The sequence below is a fragment of the Neodiprion pinetum genome, chromosome 3 (genome assembly GCF_021155775.2).
Source record: "Neodiprion pinetum isolate iyNeoPine1 chromosome 3, iyNeoPine1.2, whole genome shotgun sequence".
Classification (NCBI taxonomy): Eukaryota; Metazoa; Arthropoda; class Insecta; order Hymenoptera; family Diprionidae; genus Neodiprion; species Neodiprion pinetum.
In genome coordinates, this window is record NC_060234.1 from 15,146,323 (window position 1) to 15,171,389 (window position 25,067).

At 38.6% G+C, this 25,067-nt stretch overlaps 1 protein-coding gene across 3 annotated transcripts in view; it reads left to right on the top strand.

Moving 5' to 3' along the window:
- Nmdar2 (NMDA receptor 2) overlaps positions 1-25,067 on the top strand; it is a 1,937,843-nt gene that overhangs the window by 1,671,803 nt on the left and 240,973 nt on the right. For all 3 annotated transcript variants that reach the window (XM_046618083.2, XM_069134406.1, XM_069134407.1), the window contains one exon: positions 24,215-24,316. In XM_046618083.2, the coding sequence (XP_046474039.1) occupies positions 24,215-24,316 (102 nt within the window). The remainder of the gene's footprint in view (positions 1-24,214; positions 24,317-25,067) is intronic.

Consider the following 25,067-nt stretch of genomic DNA (forward strand, 5'->3'; position numbering starts at 1 on the left):
TCTGCAGGAGGATCCCGATTTCTTCAGGAACGTGTGCTTTACGGACGAAGCGCTGTTCACGAACCTCAAACTCGTCAACAAGCAGAACTGTCGTTGGTGGGCTCCGGAAAACCCACACTGGATCGTCGAACAGAAAAACTAGCACCGTTGGAAGCTCTAAGTCTGGGTTGGAGTACTACAGGACAGGATCCTCGGGCCCATTTCCTCGACGGAAATCTGACGTCTGCCAAGTACAGGACCGTACTCACCGAGGAACTCCCCCGCCTGATGGACGGAAACCCCATCCGTATGGACCAGGTTTGGTGGCAGCAGAACGGGGCCCCTGTCCACAACAGTAACGCGAACAAGGCAATCCTGGACGCCATGTTCCCGGAGCGCTGGATCGGTACGAGAGGTTCGGTTAGGTGGCCAGCGCGCTCAGTAGATCTTACCGTCTGTGATTTCTGGTTCTGGAGTAGAGTCAAGGAAATCGTCTACGAACGGGCCCCCACAAAGAAACACGAAATGCGCCACCGCATCGCCGAAGCCTGTGCCGCTATTCATGTTAGGGAGATGCAACGGGTGCGAGGGTCGATCCCGAAACGGCTTGCACTCACTGTCCAGCAGAGCGGAGGGCACATCGAGCATTTCCTCAGGCAACGGAACCAGGAATGAAATGTGAGATATGATTCTTTTTACAAATCTTCAATGATTGACAACGCGAAACTGTCATGAATTATTATTATTGTTATTTAGAGGGTTAAAAAAAAAATCCTCAGATGTGTGAAAATAATATAACAGAAGTGGTGGGACGTCAAAACTCTCTTTGTTTGCTACCGCATACAAAACTGTATCTGATGTTTGAATAACATAAGAATCGTTATCATCAAAAAGGCACCTCGTATTTTCCTTATTGTGCTGTTTAATGTTGAAGATAGGTAAGACGATAGTCCCGTGGGGTCTCGAGGATAAGCAAGGTACGGCTATCGGCGGACACGAAGAGCTGGCAAAATCAGACGTGAAACGCAAAACAAGTTTCTTTTTATTAAACGCTCTTATTAAACACTACAAAACTCTAATGATTGATTCTTATCGCAAAGAAATTTGAGCTTCAGCGTTTCTGTAATGCGAGAATGGTGTCACGAAAATCGTAAAAAGTCGAGTGCACATTCGTTTGTTTTTGATGCACGTTAAACTGCATCTGTAGTTTCAAAAATGTTAAATCTAATTTTATCAAAATATCTGCCTCGTATTTTGATAATCCTCATATTTGATTCTCAAAAACAGATGCGACGACAGTTCCGTGTGGTGTGGACGACAGCGAGGAATGGCTTTTCGCGGACGATAACACAGAACGAGACCAGAAATGACACGCAAGATCAGTTTCTTTCTACTAACGGATCGTATTGAATACTACTTAACTCTAATGAATCTTATCGCAAATAAACCTGAGTTTCAGCGTGTCTGTAATGCGAGAATGGTGTCACGAAAATGGTGAAAAGTCTAGTTTACATCCGTTTGTTAGATTTAATTTTATCAAAATATGTGCTCCGTATTGTTCCAATCGTGATATTTGATTCTCAAAAACCGGTACGACGACAGTTCCGTGGGGTGTGGACGACAGCAAGGAACGGTTTTTGGTGGTGGTTTCAGTGGGTATTCCGTAAGGCGAGTCCCACACTCCTGGGAGTGACGGTACCCTACCTAGGGTGGTCCGTAAAGGATTTTCCCACCGATTTGGCCATACGCAGAGAAAAAAAAAATAAATAAATAAATAAATAAATAAGTAAATGAATAAATAAATAAATGAATGAATCAATAAATAATTAAATGAATGAATGAATGAATGAATGAATGAATAAATAAATCAATAAATAAATAAATAAATCAATAAATAAATAAATCAATAAATAAATTGAATAATTAAAAATAATTATATGTACACGCACGAATACAGTATCTCAGATCACGTCGATTTAGAAATTTGAACTTGTATGTCGAGGTGGTGCACTCGTGATCTGTGAAAACATACACCATTTACAATAATGCTGCGTCCGTTTCATAATGCATTAAATTTTCAGTAAATAATAACGTGGATCGGCCACGCGCGAGCGTTCGCTAACCTCCGTGCTACAACGGTTGTCACTGGCAACCGATGATAACAAAATGCTTGTTATCCTCCCGTTATGCTGCTTTCGTGTTAATTATCATTGATAATTTTAAATGCGGACGTTTTTGTCACGCTTTTCTCAATGCAGACATTTTCAAACTACTAATCTTGCTGCTCGCCTAGCTGCAAACAGAGAAAGTCAGTCCAACGAAACTCATCGCGTAGAATCGTCAATGACATATCGTATACCGCTACCTGGACTAGGGTGAAGTTGGCGCTGGTCGATTTTGCCACATATTTTAATTCTACCTGTTCCGCCAGTTAGTACCGAATTTTCGACAAAAAGTTCGAATTTTGAGATTTATTTCTGGGTGATTGGTTTGACGAATCCCGGAAAATTTTTGATATCCGCACTCAGGATTTTGCGTATTTTCAGAAAAAAAAATTCAACCCTATTTTTAGTCCCAAAATCGAAAATTTTTTTTTCGCGCGCAAAAACGGTTGTTTCTAAAAAAATTTCGACTTCGCAATCGGAGAGATCGTCGCAATTCCTTTGAAAATCATGCAAAAAGTTTCTCAAATTATCACACTGCTAGATTTTGGAGGGAGGTGGCCACCTTATCGTGGTCACCCCGTATATATCATAGGTCGTTTGATTCGTCTGAATATCAGCTACAACGTGTTAATAAAAAAAACATGTTCCCGTTTGAAAAACCATTGTGACAAAAACCACTACGACCTTGACAAAAATGAATTTCCCACTACTGTATCAGCCCTTCGAAATCAATTAAATTACCTTGTGACATTTTGTTCGCCTACTCTGGCCTAAAATGGCCTACTCTGGATGTGTGAGTATTTTCATTCTAGCGAATTTCTCGATCTAATCGATCTAATATTTGGTCGAATATTTTCATACAGGGTTTCACCCATCAAATGAAACACATGCATAGTATAATTAATAATACTAAAGCCTTTATCATATGTAGTCATAGTCAATAAGTGTGACTTTCGCTTCCGACAGCCATATTGCCATCATTAACTTGGCTTGCCGGTGCCTATACGCTAGTTTGTAATTCGCGTTCATCTGATGTATCTAATATAATCATTAATCAACTAGATATATATTATTCCACCCAGTGTCATACAAGTCACAATTAATATACAAGTGAAGTAGTGTTATAGGTACATGTACAAGACTTGAGCCAGTATCAGATAAGTGCACATTTTACCCAAATTTGCTCAAACTTCTGCTGCGTAGTTTTGGCATGACTTGTTGAGTCACTACCGTGCGAACTTTGATTTATTGAGATCAAAATTATATTTATTAAAATATTTGTGCTTTCTTGATCCGAATATATTGTACAAATAAGATAACACATTTTGTTTCCACATTTGTGTGAATGTAAGGTGTATTTGTGATACATGGACTATGTTTGATATACTAATTGCCTCTTATTTCCTTGAAACGTGAATAAACATGAAATTGATAGGGAATTTCATTTCCATGGCAGTTTCAGGAAATTCCCAGAAACTTATTATTTCTGGCATTTAAAATTTTTTTTCTCCAACTTACATGATTTTTTACCTTGGTTTTGTCAACACCACATAATACAAATATTTAATTTTGCTAGTGTTTTATTTAGCCGCTGCCGCGCTGCGGTAAATCTGCTCTTCTTAACTCATTCTTGAATGCAGTGCCCTTTTTGTCAGCCATGTGAGTTCAATTTATTCGTCTAGAACTGGTGTTTTTACATAGAAAGAACCTTCAGAAATCACTGAAAAATTTGGAATTTACAGAGAACTTTATATTGCCCAGTCACTGAACACCCTGTTAACTGGACCGGAGTCCTAAGTTCACAAGTATAACCTTAATAAATTGACCGAAAGTAACGCCTGAATATCACAAAGAACCCTTATCTTTTATTTACCGATTATATGTGTGTGTATATTTGAACCGTTTGAGCGCCGCTATGGAGGCTTTTGTCGATTAGTCGGAAGCTATGTCTAGATGCACCGCTCTGGTCACCATGTAGATGAAGATGACGAGGAAGGCTTTGGTGGTCTTGTGCCCTCGTCCAGGTGAAGTTTTCAGGGCGATAGATCCTGCGTAGATCACTCCTGTGAATTGGAATGGTCGCGATGGAGTTACTCGTGGCCGAGGTAGATTCGCCATGAGTTGTTGAGATGGTGCTGCCCGCCGAGGAGTACATGTGACACACTGGCGTATGTGTGATTTGATGAGGTTTCGCCCTCGGGGAATCCAATGCCGCTGGCGTAATGTTCTCAGGAGGAGGTGAACCCCGCCGTGTAGTATCTTCTTATGCAGGTGATCTATCAACAAAGATGAAAATTTTGAATCTTGTGGCAAGATTGTTGGATGTTTCTCGTCGACGGAAAGTAATGCACGTTTGAGTCTTCCTCCGACACGCATGATGCCTTTGTCGTCGAGGCAAGGAGTTAAGGACATCAGTGAACTTCCTTTCTGGATGTTGCCGGTTTCGAGGTCTCTGAGTTCCCTTTAGAAATGTTGTTGTTGCACGAGTAGTATCCACGTAGTTTCGGCTTGGATGATCTCAGCTGGGGATAGGAGATGTCCTTGATTGCGGTTTCGAAGAAGCCATCATCTGCACCAAGCAGTAACTCTGAGTAATCTGGTGTAGCTGGAGAATTGACTCACCATCTCGTGTTCAGTTGGTTCCTCTCTTCTTGTTGCTACATGAGCTGTTGATCTCCCTTCTGGAACGTTGTTGAGATCTGCCTCGAGATGACTGCGTGGAGGTTTTTCGCCACTGTAGTGGAACTCTGGTCCTTTCCACCAGAGTTTGTGTGAGAGCAGGTCCGGTGGTGAGAGCCCCCTTGACGCGCAATCAGCTGAGTTGTGCTGACCTGGGAGGTGGTTCCATTGGGCTTCTGGAAGCAGCGTTTGGATTTCAGGGACCCGGTTTGCGATGTATGTTTTTCATCTTCGTGGAGGAGCCTAGATCCATCCCAGCGTGACAGTGGAATCTGTCCACAAAAATTTAGTGACGTTGTCTAAGTTAAACGTCTTGAGAGTGTGGTGAGTTAGCTTGGCGAGATGATGTGCAACGCAAAGTTCTAGTCGAGGGAGAGACACCCGTTTTAATGGTGCGACTTTGATCTTTGCGGCAACTAGTGATATTTCGCTGCGGCCGTTTTCCTGTACGGCTCTCAGATAGAGTACGGCTGCATAGGCTTGTTCAAAAGCGTCTGAAAATCCATGAAGCTCTATTTTGCTGGTTTTGGTCAGCCAGCGAGGAATGCGGATGTTGGAGAGTGTGTTCCATTGGCTGTGAAACTCCCTCCAGTCATGCGAGATGTGCTGAGGAAGTGAATCGTCCCACTTAGCGTTTATCAACCACGTTGATTGGATTGTGAGTTTGGCTCGAGTTGTTATGGGTGTGAGCCATCCTGAAAGATCGAAGAGTTGAGCAGCTTGCGAGAGAATTGATCGCTTCGTGGTAGTTTTGAATGTGGCTGGTCGACCGTGAACGAAAAGGTGTCCGATAGTTGGCTCCATTGAAGCCCCAATGTGGAGTGAGTTTCCTCGGTTGGAGTCCATGACAGGTTGCCTTTCACTAGACGATCTAATTCTGGAACGTGTGCGAGCAAAGCGGATTTATTTGAACTCCATTTCTTTGGTGGGAATCCGCCCGCCATGCATATCTCCCGTAGTTCTCGTTGAATGTTGAGAAGTTGCGCTTGATCGTCTGCTCCAGTTAGGATGTCATCAACGTAGATGTCTCGTGGTAGTGTAGATGCTCCAAATGGAAATCTTGCCCTTTCATCATGAGCCAGCTGTCGGATGGTTTTGATGGCTAGGAAAGGAGCACAAGCAAGGCCGTATGTCACGGTGTTGAGTCGGTATTCGCTCGTGTCTTGATCTAGTTTGGTTTTCCACAGTATCCTTTGGAGGTCTCCGTCGTCTAGATGTACGAGAATCTGTCTGTACATCTTCTTGATGTCAGCAGCGATGACGAAGCGATGGGTTCTCCATCTGAGCAGGACGTCAGATAGAGCTGGCAGTAGGTTCTCTCCCTTCAGTAGAAAGTTGTTGAGAGAGATTCCTTGTCGGGTTTAGCAGGATCCGTTGAACACTACTCGAAGTGGTGTTGTGGTGCTGGATTCTCGCCATACTTCGTGATGAAGAAGGTAGCACACGTTGGTTGGTAGTTTGGGTCGTTCGGCCACTTCCATGTGATTTATGGCTTCGTAGGTTGACATGAACTCAGTATAATGTTGCTCAAGTCTTTTGTTGTGTGGAAATCGCTTGAGGGTGTGATTTAGAATTCTCTCAGCGGCTCCCCGGGTGTCCGACAAATCCATGGTTCTTCAAGATGTTGGTAGTCGCACTATGTAGCGACCTTCGGGTGTTCGTGAGTGTCCGTTGACGTACGTGTCCTCACAAATTTGTTCATTGGTTGTCATAGAAGTAGGAGCGTTGGGTAACTCTTCCTGCTCCCAGATCTGTCGGAAGATGGTTGATAACGTGTCACTCGTTGAGCAGTGGTGACTCACTGTGGTATTGGCGGATGCGTTTGACGCATTGGTGGTGCCAAAAAGGATCCATCCGAAGATTGTCTTCTGGTCGATTGGTTGGTTTTCGCCTCCCTTTCGGAGACCGACGTCCATTATTTGTGCGTAAACGTCAGCCCCGAGGAGGGATCGGAAGCTTCGAAGTCTGGGTCTGCTAGATCGAGCCCTTTGATGTGACTCCACTCAAGCTTCGATGTGTCTACGTTGTTGCCGTAAAGTGTAAGTCTGGGTAAAATGAGCGCTGTCGTTGCTACCGTGGTGTCCTTGTGACGAGCAGTAGCTTCAAACTCTACTATTCCCTTGGCAATTGCGGTTTGTACTCCACCCACTCCACAGATGGTGATTGATGTTTTCAATCGGGTAAGGTGGAGGCGCTGAGCTAGTCTATTGGTGATTATGCACGTGTCGGAACCTTAGTCGACGGGTGCTCGCGTATAGTGTAAGTTTCCGAAGCGATCTGCTACCCGGATGCGGGCTGTGGCTAGCAGGACGGAGACTCTTGTTGCGAGGCGTTGCTTGGCAATGAGGCAATTGCCTGAGATTGATGGCTTTGGTGCAGCCAATGCATCATGCAGTGTGGTGTGATGTCGTTTCGAGCACGTCAGGCACGTCTTTTTGGATAAACACTCTTGTAGATTGTGTTTGCGCAGGCAGTTTGTGCAGCGGTTGTGTTAAAGAATTGTATACAACCGTTCCTTGGCTGATTTGCCCTTGTAGGTTGGGCAGAACATGATGAAGTGGTCTTTGTTGTAAATGATGCAGCTTCCTGCAGGTGCACTGCGTGTCTGCTCTGATTTGGAATCGCTTGTTTTTTTCTTTCCATCGTTGTTCTGAGCATGATGCGTGTTCTTCCAACGTGGTGATGCTTCGGGAGATTTCGGTTCCTCCTTTGGTTTGTGGACTGCCTCAATCGCCTGGCTCCGTTGTCTCGGTGATGGAGGTCTCCCAATCGCGACGTGTTTTGCCGTCGAATACCTGGACTACCAGGAAGACGTATAAGTCCTCGTGATGCCCGATAGGTCTTCCAATGGCGTCAAGTGAACTGCTGGTTGAGATCGTGCCATGGAAGATCCTTAGGAGTTCGCTTGCTGATTCCATCTTTGCCTTCGGGATGGATGTGAATTTGGTGAGGCATGACCGAATCAATGCCCTTTGTTCTCGTACAGGCTGCTCAACGTGTCCCAGGCTCGTTTGTAGTTTTCTTAAGTGATACTGAGAGTTTTGAATAACAAGTTAGCTTCCCCCTTCAGGTTTGCCTTGAGGTAATGGAGTTTTTCTACTTCGTTGATAGAAGTATCCTGGTTGATCAATGATTCAAAGAGGTTTCTGAAGGATGGCCAGTCTTCATAGTTTCCTGAGAACATTGGTAGCTGGATGCGAGGTAATGAGGTTCGGCTGCTCTGCTGTGGTTGTATGTTTGCAGGAGGATTTATCGTTTGTCCTGTTCGTCTTGTAGCACAGTCGATAAGCATGCCGCGTTGAGACAAGTACTCTTCTCCCACTGCTGTTGAGAACATCGTGTAGTCGTGCTTCTTCAGCTCGTCTTTGAATTTGTTGAGAAGAACTCCTCGTGCTGACTCTCGAATTTCTCCCAGTATTTGTCGAGATTGAAAATGCGCGCTTGGACGGCTCCGGCGGTGATGTTTGCTTGACCGGTGTTCCTTAGATTCTCGACCATTCTTGCGATCCTTCCATGTAGCTCCGTCTGGCTTCGGATCAGCTCGTCGAATGAACGATCTATGACTGCTTTGGGTGGTTAAATACGAAGGCGAAGGTGATGCGGAGCTCTCTGATAGGTGAGATGAAGCGTTGACCCTGTCTTCTGTATCCGGCTCGAAGGACCAAAATGTATACTAGATGTCGCTCGTGTTCCGACTGAGCCGCATGGAGGGGAGTATCGCTGCTGAATCAGAGACGAGACTTGTAGTGGTTTATGTTTACTGTATATCTTATCATTTATTTGTTCATTTACATAAATACAACATCTCAATTACAATTTGGTTGCCACGTAATGGAAGGGTTTGCTCTGGTCCACTTCAATTGTGGTGGAGGCGGCTGCTGAGATGTGCAGTTGTGATGCGGTGTGGTGATCGGTGGTGGAGTGTAGCTCCTTTCTGATGAACTTGGTGGTGTAGGAGGATGTGGCTGCGATAACTCCCATTCACTGTCTGATGGCGCGGATGGCATGCCACTCGTTGCTCGTGGGAGCGTCGTCTGTGTCACGACGGTAATGAGTACACTCGGTGACGCCTTCAGAGGTGACAGCAATGATGGTATGCTGCGACTGTACCGTAGTGAGGTGAGCCTTGCTCGTCTGACGTCCGAGAGTGACAGCAACTGGCTGGGTGGCCTTGTGAGAGGCCTTGGCGAGAACTCGATCGGCTGCAGAATCCAGGGAGCTTGTGGATTAAGGGAACAGGTCCGTTGGACCACGCTGGCTGAAGCCAGGGTGGAGATGCCAGTGATGCAGTAACTCAAAACCTCTCGTTTTGCGAAGGAGTAAAGCTTCCTGATGTAACAGCGAAGTTGCAGGACTGGTATGCAAGTAGTATCACATGAGTCGGTGATACTGAAGCTGTGCTGACGATGGGTGATTTCGTTGGTTTCATATCCTAGCCGCGGCTCAAACTTGATAGTGGAAAACTCGGCGAGCTGGTTGCGGGACGCGCGCGTAGCTGCGTGGGTGGCATTAGCGGTGCGCGTGACGTAATGGGTGACGCTCGCGGCGGCGCACGGCTGGAGATTGAGCGAGTGTGGCTGGTGCCGGAATGCGGTGTGCTCAGCGAGGTAGCTAACATGAAAGCTTCTAGTCCCGTATACGGTCGCGCACCGCTGTAGTAGCGCTCACTCACTCTCTCTCTCTCACACATACCTTACAGTACATTACAAAATTGAACGATTACGCCAGAAAACTGCTACAGTATTTTGTTGACTCTTTTCCATCACTCTATGGTCACCGGCATGTGTCGTAAAATGTGCATAATTTGATACACCTTCGTAATAAAGTAAAGTTAAGAGGGCTTCTAAATAAATTTAGTGCATTCAAATTTGGAAATTATATGCAAAAAATTAAACAGTTATGAAGAACATCCAGCAAAGCCTTTACAACAACTTATAAAACGTCATCAAGAAAAATGTAAAATCAACGTTCAATCTGAAAAATTTGAATACCCAATCATAAAATATGCAAACATTAAAGAGACCAATAATGGCAAAAAATACATTTAATCTATTCAGTATCGTGATTTTTTTATAAATACAAAAATGCCCGGCAATTGCTGTTGCTTAAAAGATGCTGCAATTATCGAAGTATCGAAAATTTATCACGAATATAAAAAAATACGTCTAATAGATCAGAAATTTTAAAACCTAAAATCATTCTTTAAAATATCATGTGAATCTTCAAAAATTGGAATACAACTTGTTGACAGGCAGCATCAACTTGTAAAAGTTTGCATTTCCAACATTAAATTGAAATGTCTCAAATTCAAATCAACTGATAATGAAAATGTGGTCATTCCATTGTTGCATCATTCATAACACGTTAAGTAATCATAAATATAATAGTAAAAACACAACGTCATTCTTAAATTCACAATTTATATATTTTGAATCCGTTAATGTTCGCGCCCACTCTTTTCGTACCGATTTCCGGGCCGGCTGGTGGCCATATAGTTTTATTACGCATTTTGGTCGCGGTTCGCATTTCTTGTCAGTCTTGAAGTTTCGCATTTAATAATTTAATTATTTGAAACACATAGATCAATTGATCTCGATTAGTGTTGTTACGTCCAGTGCAGTTGGGGTTGTACGCAGTCATTACATTATTCACATGATATATTCGGACCTCAATAATCAACCGATCTCGACTGATCAGAATTGGTTCTGGCGGTAACATACACACAATCTGTAGGTAATTTTGTTTGAATATTTTCCTATATGAATCGAATATCTTTTTTTATGGAGGCGTCTATTTACACGGTTCCGTGATCATATTCAAGTCACGTAACCGGGAATAAAACCGAATTAGAGTTACGCTGAATCCAACCCTGTGAATTTTCCCCAAGCGTGTGGACAGCAGTCTCGTTTTAGGACACTCGAAATTTACGTATACAAATTTTGGCTATTCTGTACATAACCTTCCAACCACGTGCGATAGCCAGACATGGGCCGCAAAATATGAGCAGTTGGTGATCGTTTTATCGCTATTAATTATGATTAGACGAACATGCTATAATAATTCATCAACTGTCCTTTTTTTAGATTCAAGACACATGCTATTGGCCTACGCTGTTGTATCTTTTTCGAATGACGATTCTGAAGATGGACAAGTGACATTTGAGGTACCGAGTTGTTGGTTAACTCTCAATAAAAGAAAATGCTTGCAGCCTAGACAAAAAAAAATGTGCTTTAATGATTAAAAAAGTATTGCCCGATACTGAAGATCCTAAGTGGGAATTGTACGATATCACATTCAGAAACTACTTTGGTGAAGTTTATATTTATTTATTGTCTTAAGCGATGATCAAGATAGGCAAAAATCTTTCGATTTATTTTAAATTATATCACCGTAAGCTTCCTAGCTTCAACAGTATTGTTGCGAATACAAGTCAAGGTTTTTCCATGGCGGATGTGCTGGAAAAACTCCTACTTTCCTTATATGCTGACTTTCCTCAGAGGGTATCAACTTCTAAAAAGTTGGTGTGTCACGATATATCTCGCAAGCATTGTTGTCGTTTGATTCGTCCTGTGATTGGTCGCTGGGCTATGTACCGTGTTCAGAGTCCCGCTGTCAGTTTGACAGTTGCGTATGTACGTGTGTGGTCTACGCTTCCGTCGAAATGACCATATACGAGAATTCCGTTTTCGGAGTCTCGCTGTCAGTTTGACCGTGTACGGAGTCTCGCTATCAGCTTGCCAATCACCTGTACTTTAGTTGAAACAAAGTATATGTGTAATTACTTGCGACACTGAGTTGAAATCCGTGCAGTTAATTGCAGAATCCGGAATAGAAACTATTAAAAATTTCAATCGGGTACTGTTACCTTCTTACGCGAATACTTTGAAATGCGTAGAGTGTTTCGTACACAGTAATATGCAGAAACTAATGATCTAAGAGTTCGCAAATTGGCGCAGTTGTGTGGTCACCAATCTGAAAATGTATCATCAACGCTGTAGCGTTGACGAGCAGCCGCTCGCGCGCGTCAGCACGCGTCTCCGTTCCCAGTATACAGAAAATAGTTCCTGAAATGAAGCCTTGGAATATAAAATGAACATTCATTCAGCGTCAACTTGTAACCACAATAATACGGTATATTATGAGGTCATGCGTGGCTGACATGAGTAATAGAAAACTTTCCTAAATACCATATCAATAAAAAACAAAATTATTTCAATGTAGTATGTGTTTAGTATTTGCATTATCCGTACGTATTTTCGATACCATAGCTGTTTTTGTACCTCAAGTTATGAATGTTCATTTGAACGAAAATTGAAAGGATTTACCATGTTACTTTGTCAGCCAAAATGCGGGAAAAATTGTAACCTGATTTCAGCAGTCGAGTTTAATGTTTCACATCTCAAATTCCAAATTACAGAAAATTTTAGTAAAATAAAGCCTAGTATATAAACCTGTTACAATTTTCGTTTTGTTCTAAATTTGTGAATATATTTTTTGTTCACATGCAGAGACTTTGGAAAAAGCCAGAAAAAAGCTCAGAGTATTTCATCAAGTGATGAACAAAATATACCAGATAAAAAACGGATTCAAAGAAAAAAAAATCTACGTGACAAAAAAAAATTATTGAAAATTCTGACAGCGAAGAAAAAACATCATCATGCAGAAACATGCTCAAAAAAATTCCTGATCTACCATACAATCACGTCACTAACAACAACATGCAGTTTGATATTGAAAATATTCCCATTATTCATGAAGAGCCGGATGAACCAAAAGGTATATAAATCCAATGTCATGCAGACAAATAAACATCTTCGTACATACAACGATGAACGAACACGTGATCAGGACTGGTGTAATTTGTCCCATTCTAAATTTTTTTTTAATAATCCATTTGAGATTATCCATCAACACATAGTAACATGACTTTTGACTGTCATTTGACCCACATCAACGAAATCAGGTACACTTTTTTGTGTACAACAAGTATTCAAAACGACTGTGGTTTATGAATAATGTTACAAATAAGTAAAAAATGATGGAAATCTGTAGTTTTCTAAACAAAATCGCCGCTTGTGATTTATAATGATCATTATGTCGGTATAAATTATTCTCATGTGCTCTTGAGCATTTGATGATGTTCACGGGTACTCTACATTGAAATAAGTGAACCCATAATTTTGACATTGAAAGCTCTTATTGCGTAAATTAGTTTTAAGGCTAAAAAATTATATAAAGATTTATATGCTGTTATATTAAAAGCCACAGACTGAAATTAGTAAAGTAGTTTTTTGTATTCTGATAATTATATACGTAATTTATCATAACATCTTGTATTTATTCTCTCACAATGTTAGAAAAAATTAATTCACAAGAAAAAAATATGATTAGTGGTTTTCATTTTAGACTCCGTTTCAATTCGAACACTCAGTCGCAGCCCAGTAAAGACGTTTTGTGCGTTTAAAATGACATCATCGACCGATAAGCCTCACGGAACATTAACACAAAATGGTAGTTTCTGTTGTTCTACTTATAATTATAGTGTTCGTTATGGATTTTGTAGAAGCGATATGTTGCGTATCAAGCTCAGTTGTGAGCAACTGATGCATTGCATACGTTCCTCACACTTGCGCATTCTCATATTCACATACTCTTTATTGTCAGATTCACTTGATACCATACGCAAGGTTCCAGGAGTGTTATCGCAGCCAGTACTTACCAAAGCTCCAATTGAAACAGATGATTTCAACTACACAATATCATGGCATGATATATCTTGGTCTACAACACCTTAAAAAAATCCCTGTAGTCTACATTAGTTTGTCATATAATTCAAAAAAGTTCTTGGGTGTTCGCGGCATTTTGCGTTCATATAGTTAGATTGTACCTGTTGGGTAGTTTTCAGATATCCATTTCTTTACTTGGAATACGCCAAGAAGTCGTTGGCCTTGAATCACACAAACTCTTATTGTTACCCGTTTACGAGAATACTGCCTTTGTAGCATATATTTCAGAAGACTGTATTAAAATATTGACATTTTTATCTACAGACCTGAATTTACTTGTAGCACCAAGATCATGACTGCCAGTATAGGATGCATTAGCTATCTCTTCGCCATCGTACATATCTAACAGATCAGCGACGTATACACAAGGTACCTACATTTGTGACCATCTCAGTATGGCACCGAGACTAAAACTACAAAATAAGAATTACTGTGGTTGTAAACTGTATACATACCTATACGACAGTCAGTACCACCAAACTCGTGATTCGGAACTAGTTTTGGAAAATTGGCATATCTGTCAACGCCAACATTGGGTTAATTGTAGATGCAGTTAAATTTCGGTGCCATCATTCTGATTTATCTAAAGTTCTAATATTTCCTTATGTTATTTCATAGGTCTGTCCGAATCTTTGGAACGAATTATTCAAGGTTTACATTATCCTCAAAGTAATGAATCAGTATTCAGATATGACAATCGTAATCGCATTTTCCTACGGATAATTTTAATAAATTATTCAAAAAAGTTGCTGAAATAGCAGTAGAGGTGAAATCGATAACAGCAAGTTCGAATAAATTACAAACAAAATCTGATGATAACACCAACACGCCTGCAAGTGCTGAACTGCTCATGATTACAGATTCTTTACCATTTCTTACAATTGATAAGCTGAAGGATTTTGAGTACCAATTGGAAATAAATGCTACCCTAAAATCTAGTGTGGTGAGTACTTGAATAGTGTCACTCTTAGCTTGAAAATTTGACATTGGAATCACATTAGAACCTCTAAGTTTATAGTAGCTCAAATCGAGAACGATTCCTTAGGAAAGTCTTAGATTAGAAAGCTCAAGTTTTGAGAGAAAAAATGTCAAGAAGCTAACCGTTTCTTTTATATATTAAATTTGTACAAACGTTATGAATGTAGTGACGGTTATAAACTCCGCTGGATTTAAGAACTCACAGACCATTATTACCCAACAAACACAGAATAATATCAACTCATGAAGTGAAAGTTAGTACACAGCTTCAGTTGAGCGACAACGTAGTTAGGCCACAGACTGGACGTGAAATATCTGTCTGAAGTTTTGATGGTTCAAGCTTGATCCACAATTCAAATTTTCACTGACTCAAAGTACCAAAAACAAACAGCCGATTTAGATTAATTGTTAATCCCAAGTCCACGGTATCATTTCTGCAAACAATTGTCTAAGTTAAGTTCTTTGCTTTTCGACATTTTGCATTAGTGATAATTTGGGAATATTATCTAGTTTAATCAACCAAAATTTTGGAAACATGGTGAAAACATTTTTGCCTCCCGATTAGGCAACTGAAACAGCTCTTATTTCATAATCAATTGGCTTCTTCATATTTTCTTATTGTATATTTTGATCTTCAATGCCAGAAGAAATCAACTAATATGAAAAAATACGGCCATTTTAGATCATGCTGTGTATAAAATCACGTGTTATATGTATTTGTTGACCTTTTTTGCTATCGATTTTCTCAGTGCATTGAAGCGTAAAACAATTTGAGGAATTTAATGATAATTTCTTACGTCTGTTTCGATTTTGTTTTCTCAGAATAGATGCGAAAAATGAAATCTCAAAATTATAGATGTATGAAGACTGTACGGACTAATTTATTTTTGAATTTTCTTTATTGTTATGCCATGGAATTAACTTGTTGACCATTGTGAATAACCGTAGGGATTATATTTGAAACGAATTGGAGGTAACGAAGCAAAGGATACCACATTGCGTACTCTTCGAAGAGTTTTACTCAAATTCAGTGGCTCGGAATTGTCCCTGCTTGGGATTACGTGATAATTTTTAACTCTATAATTTGGCTATAATAAAGATCATCTAAGATATTATCAACAATCAAGTAATAATCAATTTACATGATAAGAATGCTAAAATTGAACCTCTGGCATTTTTTTTTTTTTTTTTACCGCGATGTACACACATGCAATTGAATTTTATGGACAGCATTCTTAGTTATTAGAACTTACGTAAAAGTGAAGTACTCATAATTATCTTCTGTCTCATATGCGATTTTACTCAACATGAAACAGCAGTGGATAGCTACCCTTGCGGAAAAAACCCCCAATTTCACCCCCAAAATAACCCTCAACCTCTAAAGGGTAAATTCGTTGCCCTTAATTTAGGGTTAACCTCGAAGTCGAAGGTTTACTCCCGAGTCGAGGGTTTACTCCCCATTTGAGAGTTTACTTTTAAGTCGAGGGTCTACTCTCAAATCGCGGGTTTACTCCCAAGTTAAGGGCTTACCTTTTAAGTGAGGGTTAATCCCGAAGTCAAGGGTTTACCTCCAAGTTGAGGGTGAACCTTCCAATCGAGGATTCACTTCGAAAGAATTCTCGAGTCAAAAGCTAATTATGTCATTTTATTGGGATTATAGATGTAACGGTATTACAAAAGTGCATTACACAACATGAGTAAATACAATAGAAATTGACTAATCTTGAAGTTGTCTGGTTATTTCTCATTTGATATCTTAAGGCAATCATATACATATGGGTCATTCCACCAATTATTGAGTGAAGTTGTGCCGGGGGGTCTGAACTCTACATAACAAAAAATTTTATTGAAAAGTACATAACAAAGAGACCTTTCATGATTTTTTTCAAATTTTTCCGTCAAACCCTTTCGAAGATACAGTAGATCGAAAATCGCAAGATTTGCAATTCTTGACTTGAGATATTAAAAATATCAACCCCTTGTAAAATTTCTGAAAATGAATTAAATTATGGTTTTTGTGTAAAAAAGTCTCAGATTTCTGAAAAAAATATTTTTAATTTCCTACAGTGTCGGGAAAACCCTGAAAAATGAGGTCAAAAACTGAAAAACACTTTTTCTACCAATGCATCATTTTTCATTTTTTTTTAAATATTTTTTTCGAAAAGTTCAGACTTTTTTACGTGGAAAATGTATTTTTTTATTTTGGGATTATCTAAAAATAAACCATAGCAAAATAAAGTTGAAAGTTCTGTGATGAATTGCCGATCTGTATTGTGCTGCTGTCACGGTCGTCGCACGAACTATCGAATGAAGTTTGAAAATGTCTGACCAAAGCATTATATTCAGCGATTTTATAGTAAATATACATGTTCAAAGTGCGAAGTGGGTAAGAAATAAAAATTATTACGCAAAAGAGTTATGACAAGGGTCAAATCTTTATTATTTGAACTCTCCTTGTCACTGTTGACATAGAAACATATGTTACAGTAGCAGAACCACGATTCTCGGCATTAGTGGTAATACAATGCATAGATTGCGTCTTTTTTACAGCTACAGCATTTGCAAATCTTGACTTTAGCTGTGCTGCACGTACTTCGTATTTCTCATTTGAAATGAAAGTGAAATCAACGTTTTTAAATGACTCACGTGCCCAGTCATACAATGTCAAGGATGATAAAATTTCCTTTCTCGTGCCCATTTGAAGAGATGCTCTTGCAGCGAGACGTTTGATCGTCCCTGCTAACCCATCACATGGTCCTTTTGCATGGGATGTAGCAAAGACATGCCATTCAGCCTTTAGCCCAAAATCATTCAGGTGGTAGCACAAATTGATGAATGCCGATGTGTTCTTGAACTGTTGTGGTGCTCCATCCGAAAAATAATATATTTTTGAAACATTCTGGAATTTTTGTTGATAGTTATCGTGCGACGACCGTGACTGCATATAATATATGAAATATCCAGATTTGATAATTTTCAGATAATTTCCAACAACTATCATGTAAGAAATCACCGAGAAAATCGAAGCGGGTCAGTGTTTTTGATTCACCGAGTTGACGTGGGAATCCCTATATATAGTGCAGTTTATGATTTCTAATTTCAACCCTGAAAAAACTAAGTAGTATTCTTTCGGAGCGTTGCATAATTGCATGCAGGCTAAGCGAAATGCAATATCAATAGTGATCCTTACACTATATGAGGCGATGGCTTAATTCCAGCGAGTTGCTCGAAAGTTGAATTCAAATCAATCATTGGTTTTGATGTAAATAATATATAGATAGATCATTTAAGATGTTATTGAGAATATAGGAACTTCAACGAATATCATAAGAATTACCTTGGAAATTTCACGGGTTATGTTAGCCTGCAATGGAATCAAGGGTTCACCGCCAACCTTTTACATATTATATTTTCGCGTTGACACCAAAGTTTTAGGGTTTACCCTCAAGAAGAGTTTGGTGTATCCCTTGGGATTGCATGGGATAATCCCGGCAATGTTGATAGTTCACCCTCACATTTACCATCAGTTAAATTTGGGGATACGAATTACCGTCATGGTTGAAGGTGTACCTTACAGTTTGAGGGTTAACCTTTATGTCTTGGGGATTGAACCCTCAATTGTTAGGAATTAACCTTTATCGTTAAGGGTTTACCTTCAACGTTGAGGCTTCACCTTCAAAGTCCAGGGTTCACCTTCATTTCTTGTGGATGAACCTTCAATTGTGGAGGGTTAACCTCCAACTGCTGGATATAAACCCTGTGATATACCTGTATAGCTAGCGCGAATAGCTAAGTAAGAGCTAGGTGAGTGAGGGCGTGAGAACAGGTAAGACGACACAGCAGTGGTTGCCCGACAGCCAAGCCAGGCGCAACTATTCCTTCACGTATCATGTATAAGTAATAAAGTTATATCCAACTTGAACACTACAAGCCCTCCATTATTGATGGTTTATCTTCAATTTTTGGGGTAAACCGCCAAATTGAGGGGTTAATCCTCAACTTTCAGGGTGAACCCCTAAATTTTGTAGCTCACCCCCAAAAATTGAGGGTTTTTTCCGTGAGGGTAGTAAGTGCTAAAAATGATGACAAAGACGAAACGATATTACAAGTGTGTTAACAGCGGCCAATTGCACTTTGCATTAGTTTTCGAATTTCTCTATCTCTATAAACTAATTTTTAGTCACATTCAGCAAGATCAGAGATTGTCTTACGTTATTTCATTTTAATTTGATCTAGGAAGTGATTTCTGCACAAAAAAAATTCGGTAGAGAATCTAGTCCGCAAGAGGCGAAAAAAAATTGTACGAGGTTGAGTCTCAATTATGTATGTAAGTACAATTTTATTGCAACAAAGTTATTGCTATTTCAATTAATCTTTGCGATACCACTGAATTCTTATTTACTTTGTAATTCCATTGCAGAAAAATTTAACTGTGAAGTGGATTCTTCCAATGTAATTCATCTGATTCAGACTCGAAAATTTCTTTATGACCTTTCTCTTACAAAAATTAGGTCCATTTTTATTTCCTAGATGCAGCAACGGTGAATTACATCATGACAGATGAAGAATATGAAGAAACTTGCTGTGGGTGGTTCCGTCAAGGAAAACAAAGATTCGTCAGAGAAGACAAGGCCTAAGGCCAAAGCACAAGAATGGGGGAGGCACGAGCAATTGCACAAGCTCATACTGTGAATTAACTACAGTTCAACCAATTGGAGTCAATCTTGTATTCAATTTCAACTTACTCTAGTTTTCTAACTTACATCTGTACTGGCTCAGATTAATTCATGATACTCACCTGCAAACTGCAATTCTTATAGATTTTTAAGTTCATTTGATAGCTTCTATACCTTCACATAATATCAATCTCAAATTCTATCATGTTTTTTATGTAGTTTGTGGTAGTAGTAGAACTCCATACTGACAGTATACGTATTGTCTTACTTTTGGTGACGTGAGCAACATATTCGAGATAGAGTTTGATTGAAAAATTAGGAACAAACTACACAGAAAAATTATATAACGGTAGTTACCTTGCGAAGCTATTATATAATAGCCTATGAATTCATTTTAGAAAGGATCTCAATTCTTGTTTTATCGCGAAATATAATACCATAAAATATCGATAAGTTACATTACAGGAACATCAGTGTTGACTTGATTTCATATCAGTTTCTTATACGTTACATAACGTAAAAGTTAGATACTGGTTGTAGAATTACTCTTTTTATAAATATGTTCATTATTATATAATATGTGAAGTAAAAAATACCCTGCTGGAAATTTCTACGAATTTCTAGAGAAACTGGAACATTTTTCATAGAAAATTATTGTTCTTTTGTGGTTTATCAAAAAATTGTGATTCATTTGAAAAATCGTAGATTTTTGTACTGATTCAGAAAACCTCGTTGGTTTTGTCGATCAAATTGAAAAGAACCATAATTTTTCATGAAATACTACATTTTAATTTTCGTAACAATATATAGAAATTCCTAGAATTATTTCCACCAGGGTATTGTATATAGAGTTGGAGACCAGACCAGCCAGTGGAGGGCAGACCAGCATTTTGACTCTCGAAATTTTTTCTGCCATGAGACTGTTATCTCAAACTTAAAATGCTAGAGTCGTAGGGCGAAATTTCAGAAAGTATCTCCCCGGAGGCACGTAAACCACTTATTTTTTTCTAGCAAAACTGCGAAAACTGCGTAATATTTTCTTTCTTTAATGATTTTTATTTTAATAAATGTGATCACACTCTCCAAACTGATCGTTCTTCTGATTTGTGAAAATTCAGAGAAACATTTTTATCTTTTTTTACTTTTTTCATCCTAGTACTGGTGAATACAAAACAATTAATGTGGTTTACGCCCTTTTGGCGGAATTATTTACAATCTGTGCCTTACAGATCGGACTGATTAAATTTTCAGTTACGTTCTTATGGCAATTTTTAATTCATTTTCTCCTATGAGCCAATCTAGTCCTGAGCACTTATTATTGTGATTGATATCTACTATAGTACCTAAATATTGTTACTAATGTGATATTATCGGTTAAATTGTAAGATTCTTATGAACTCCAAGAGCAATGTTAAGTAGCGTGTACTTACTTCTCGCTGTAACTCGTTGAATTTTGATATGCTACTACCTGTATTATATTAAGCAAAATACGTGTAATGGTAATATACACCCATTTCTCTATTGTTACTTGTATGACACTATATGTTCAATTTCTATATTCTAGTATCTTTGTTATGCTTTGTAATTTAAACCTGGTTACTTTTATGGCACATTCTATTTAGATATTCTGGGTGGTAATAAACAATCTTTTCATATATCCTGTATTTGTGTGCTTTTTTTACAAGTTTGCAAATGTGCACATGCGCATAAAATGAATCGCCGGATGTTACACGGAGTGATAGATATGTATTAATTACGTTAATTCAACGGCTCTGATGTGGATGTATTACGTAACAGATAGGAATCTGATGTATCACTGCAAAAATATAACTGCCATGTGCTGGATGCAAAAAATAAGAACATAAACGATACATAACGGACTTGCAAGGACATGAATATCATCCATAGTATATTTGTGATATTATATCGTTGATACGTATCTCTGTTCTGTGCCTGTTATATGTATAGCTGCCATAATGGTTTGTGGCGGACATAATAGAGTAAATGTACGCTACATGTAGAGCACATGTGATGTAGCTGTCATTTCGGAAGGAACAAGATTCAAGTATTTGTTACATTACTGGGATATGAATATGCTGCCTGGGAGCTGTAACTAAAGCCCAAACGATCGCTTACACGGGTTTCATATTTTTAAATCAATTAATACGTACAAAATTATTAATGAAAATATATATTTCTCTTTAATCGATTCAGGAGTGATACTACCTAGTAATTTTTTATTTTTTTTTTGCCATTTTTTTTTTATTGGCTTAAACGCTTCCTCAATTATTGAAAAATGATACCCAAAAATCTGTCCATGAGGAAAAATGTTTTGAATAGTAGAAGAGTTTATTTTTCGAATGAAATCGCGATACCGACTTGCAAGTAATTTGAGAATGAGAATTGAATGATCGCTTTTTAAATGCGTTTTCCTCAAATCCATGTTTTTCAAAGTAAATGACCAATTATCACCTTCAATTTTAAATCGATCATCTCCAAATCTTGACTGTAGCTTCATGATGACATTTTCTAGTGAACTGCGTAGGATTATTTTGATTGGTCGAAATTTAACGATTTTATGACCGTTTTGCTTCCAATTTTTTCATTAGAAAAAAACTATTTCCTTCAAGTTGATGCCATTGTTACGTGCAGTCCCTCTTCACATTTACAACTCATTCTTTGCTCTTACCATCTAGTAAAAGCTCCATTTCACCTGACTATCACCTTCTATACCCAGAACCAGGATTCGGAATTCTGTTCTTTGCATTCGCCAACGCTTTCTTCTGCTCGTCTCAAGACACACTCCTTCGTGACCTGTCGACCGACTACCTTTTCGTCTATTATCGAAACAGTTCACTTCATCTCTACCTTCCAAATTAGTCAATAAATATCAAACTTATATTTTAATATAATAACACGCATTCATACAATCCTACTGCTCGACTTCCCAGTTGCTCTTAGCTGCAAAGACGAGGTAGAACCCAGTCGGTCTTTATTCCATACCGATCGGGAACGAACGGCCCTGAAATTGTTACACCATTTTTGTGAAAATTAATATTTCCGAAAAATTCCACGCAATTCACTGGATTCTGGCATCTTCTTTTAAAATCTGTTGCGTTTTTTGTTTCAGATCAAAAATTGCAACCTGCAGGTAGTCGCCCGTGGAGGTCATTCAAAAAAAAGTTTCCTTTCATCAGCCGCTCCAACTCCATTTTGTTTTGAAATAGTAGAAGAAAAATCTGTTTGTACTTTAAGACTTAAACAATATAAATTACCTCTTAAGGGGTGATAACAGATATTGAAAGACATCAATTACCTCCTAGGGGATATTTCTAATTACTTTGTATACACCAAATTAAGGGGCATTATCTCAAATTTAGTTACAAAAAATAAATTGATATTTTTTCATTCTGTTTTTCAAACATGGTAATGAATTCGTAAAAAACACAGTATTGTTTTCTTGATTATTCCGAAATAAAATAATGGTGGAGTGTCTGATGAACAGAAACTTCTTTTTGTCTCGAATGACCGCAATTTTAATCGAGAACCAAAATTAAAAAAGATTTCCAAATGAAGATAACAAAATCTAGTGAATTACATAGGGTCTTGCAGGAATATTAATTTGTACAGAAATGGTGTCAATTAGAAGAAAAAAGTTTTTTCAAAGTGGCAAAATCGATCAAAATTCGATCATACAATCATTAAATTAAATTTGAATCAATTGAAAAAATCTTACTTTCTTCACTAGAAAATCTCATTAAAAAGCTACTATCAAAATTTGGAGTTGATAAGTTGAAAGTTGAAACCGCTAGTTCGGTGCGTGCCTTGAAAAACATATAGAAACGCATTTAAACGTGAGCATTCGAAGCTCGCCCTCAAATTACCTAAGATTTGGAATCGTGCCTTCACTCGAAGAATCGACTGTTTCGAAGATTTGAGAAATCTTCTCTTACATGCAGACTCTTGGGAATCATGTTTGTTCAGGGAGATGGCAAAAAGATATAAATCATTGGATCCGCGAACGAGTGATTGAGGACGAGTGTAAATGAAACGAAATGATGTTGAGATGGAGAGAGATAATGATTAACAATAACCGAGGTCTTTATTGATCTTAATGCGGCGATACAGACCGTATCGCAAGAGAACTTTATACAGACTTATGGTTTACAGAGCGAGAGAACACACAGATTACACACATACATGATTTTGAGACATTAGACAATACATGGGTTACAGCTGATAGGTTTTGAGTCGCGACACGGGCAAGCGGCAAGATTTGACTCAGAGACGGCAAGTCAACATTGCATGCGAGTGTGCGTCCATGTGTGAGGACGATTTTGAGCGCCGCGAGACACACATTTAACTAATTCGATACTTTGCCGAAACAATGTTCGATGAATTAAAGAAGCATTTGAGCCTTAAAAAAAAAAAATAGTCACAAAATCACACTGTAGTATTACCGCTTCACAAAATCATTAGTCCATGAAAAATGTTCCCGTGATATTCAAATGAAACGGAGATATAGAATCTATATGTAAATATTTTTTGCTGAAGATATATTACATCTGTCCGCGAATATTCAAATGTATAAATTTTCATTACGATAAATTTATATACTTTCCGCTTTCTTCGAATATCGTGTGAATATTTTTTATGCACTAAGAGTTCTTTTAACCGATTAAAATCGAATATAAATCTCGATTATCAGTTTTGTATGTGTTAATGCGTTTAAAAATATAAACTTCGTATCAGCGAGCACCCGAATTAAGAAGGCTCCGTTTATTTGTGAAAAACTAAAATTTTTCGTTTAGGTCCGATGAAAATTGGAAAAAAATTTTCTTTGATAAAGTTTACTGAACATAGTCTGTAGCCAATTGATTCAATTTTCACGCAGTTCTGTGAAATGTTATTCACTTTCATGAATAAGAATGTTACGATCATTTTCAATCAGATTCGTCAACGCTGTGGAAGTGGCCACCCCAAGGGACATGACGAGGAATCATATAGCAAGCACAGAGTACGCCGGACAGTTTCTGCCAACGGAGATTTACAGGTAATATGTTGTAATTAATCTTATGCATGGATTTTAGAGGGTCTTGACTGTGTGACATGATAAGTCAACGAACTTATTGTATGATTAATTAGATCAGCTACAGTGTTTGGTCTCAGTATACCCGGAGTAGTCTTTAACAAGGAAGGTATCCCAGCCCGAACTCTCCGATTTGATTTCTGCTGTAATATGTTATAGTAGACTAAAAACTAAACGACACGTATTTTTTTTCATCGGCCATGAAACACTTTAAAGGGGTGAAACCATCCTTCAAAGTGAGACATGTCAAGGGGCGATTTGGCAGTTTCACCCACGTAAACATGATATTTTTTAACCAATCCAACTAGAAAAATTTTCTCAGGAAGAGAAATGGAAAATGTATTTTTCTCAAAGATATAAAAAAAAATTAAGAGGGTGAGCCAGCCCTAAATATGATCACATTTATGCAAAAAAATTGTCTGATTCAAGTCTTAAAATCTGAAAAAATATAGATTGCGTAAAAATACGAAAGAAAATTTACTTATTTTCGGATTTTTCCGAAAAAAATATTGGCTGGGGTAACTACCCTCGAACGCTGTTTATCTTGCGCGTATGCCAAAGATCGTAAAATTTAAGTCTAAAAATCTGAAAAAATATATAATGCGTACGAACACGAGGAAAATATGACATATCATTGGATTTTCTCGAAAAAAATATTGGAGGGGTAACTGCCCTTGAACGCTGTTTATCTTGCTTCTACGCGAGAAATGGTCCA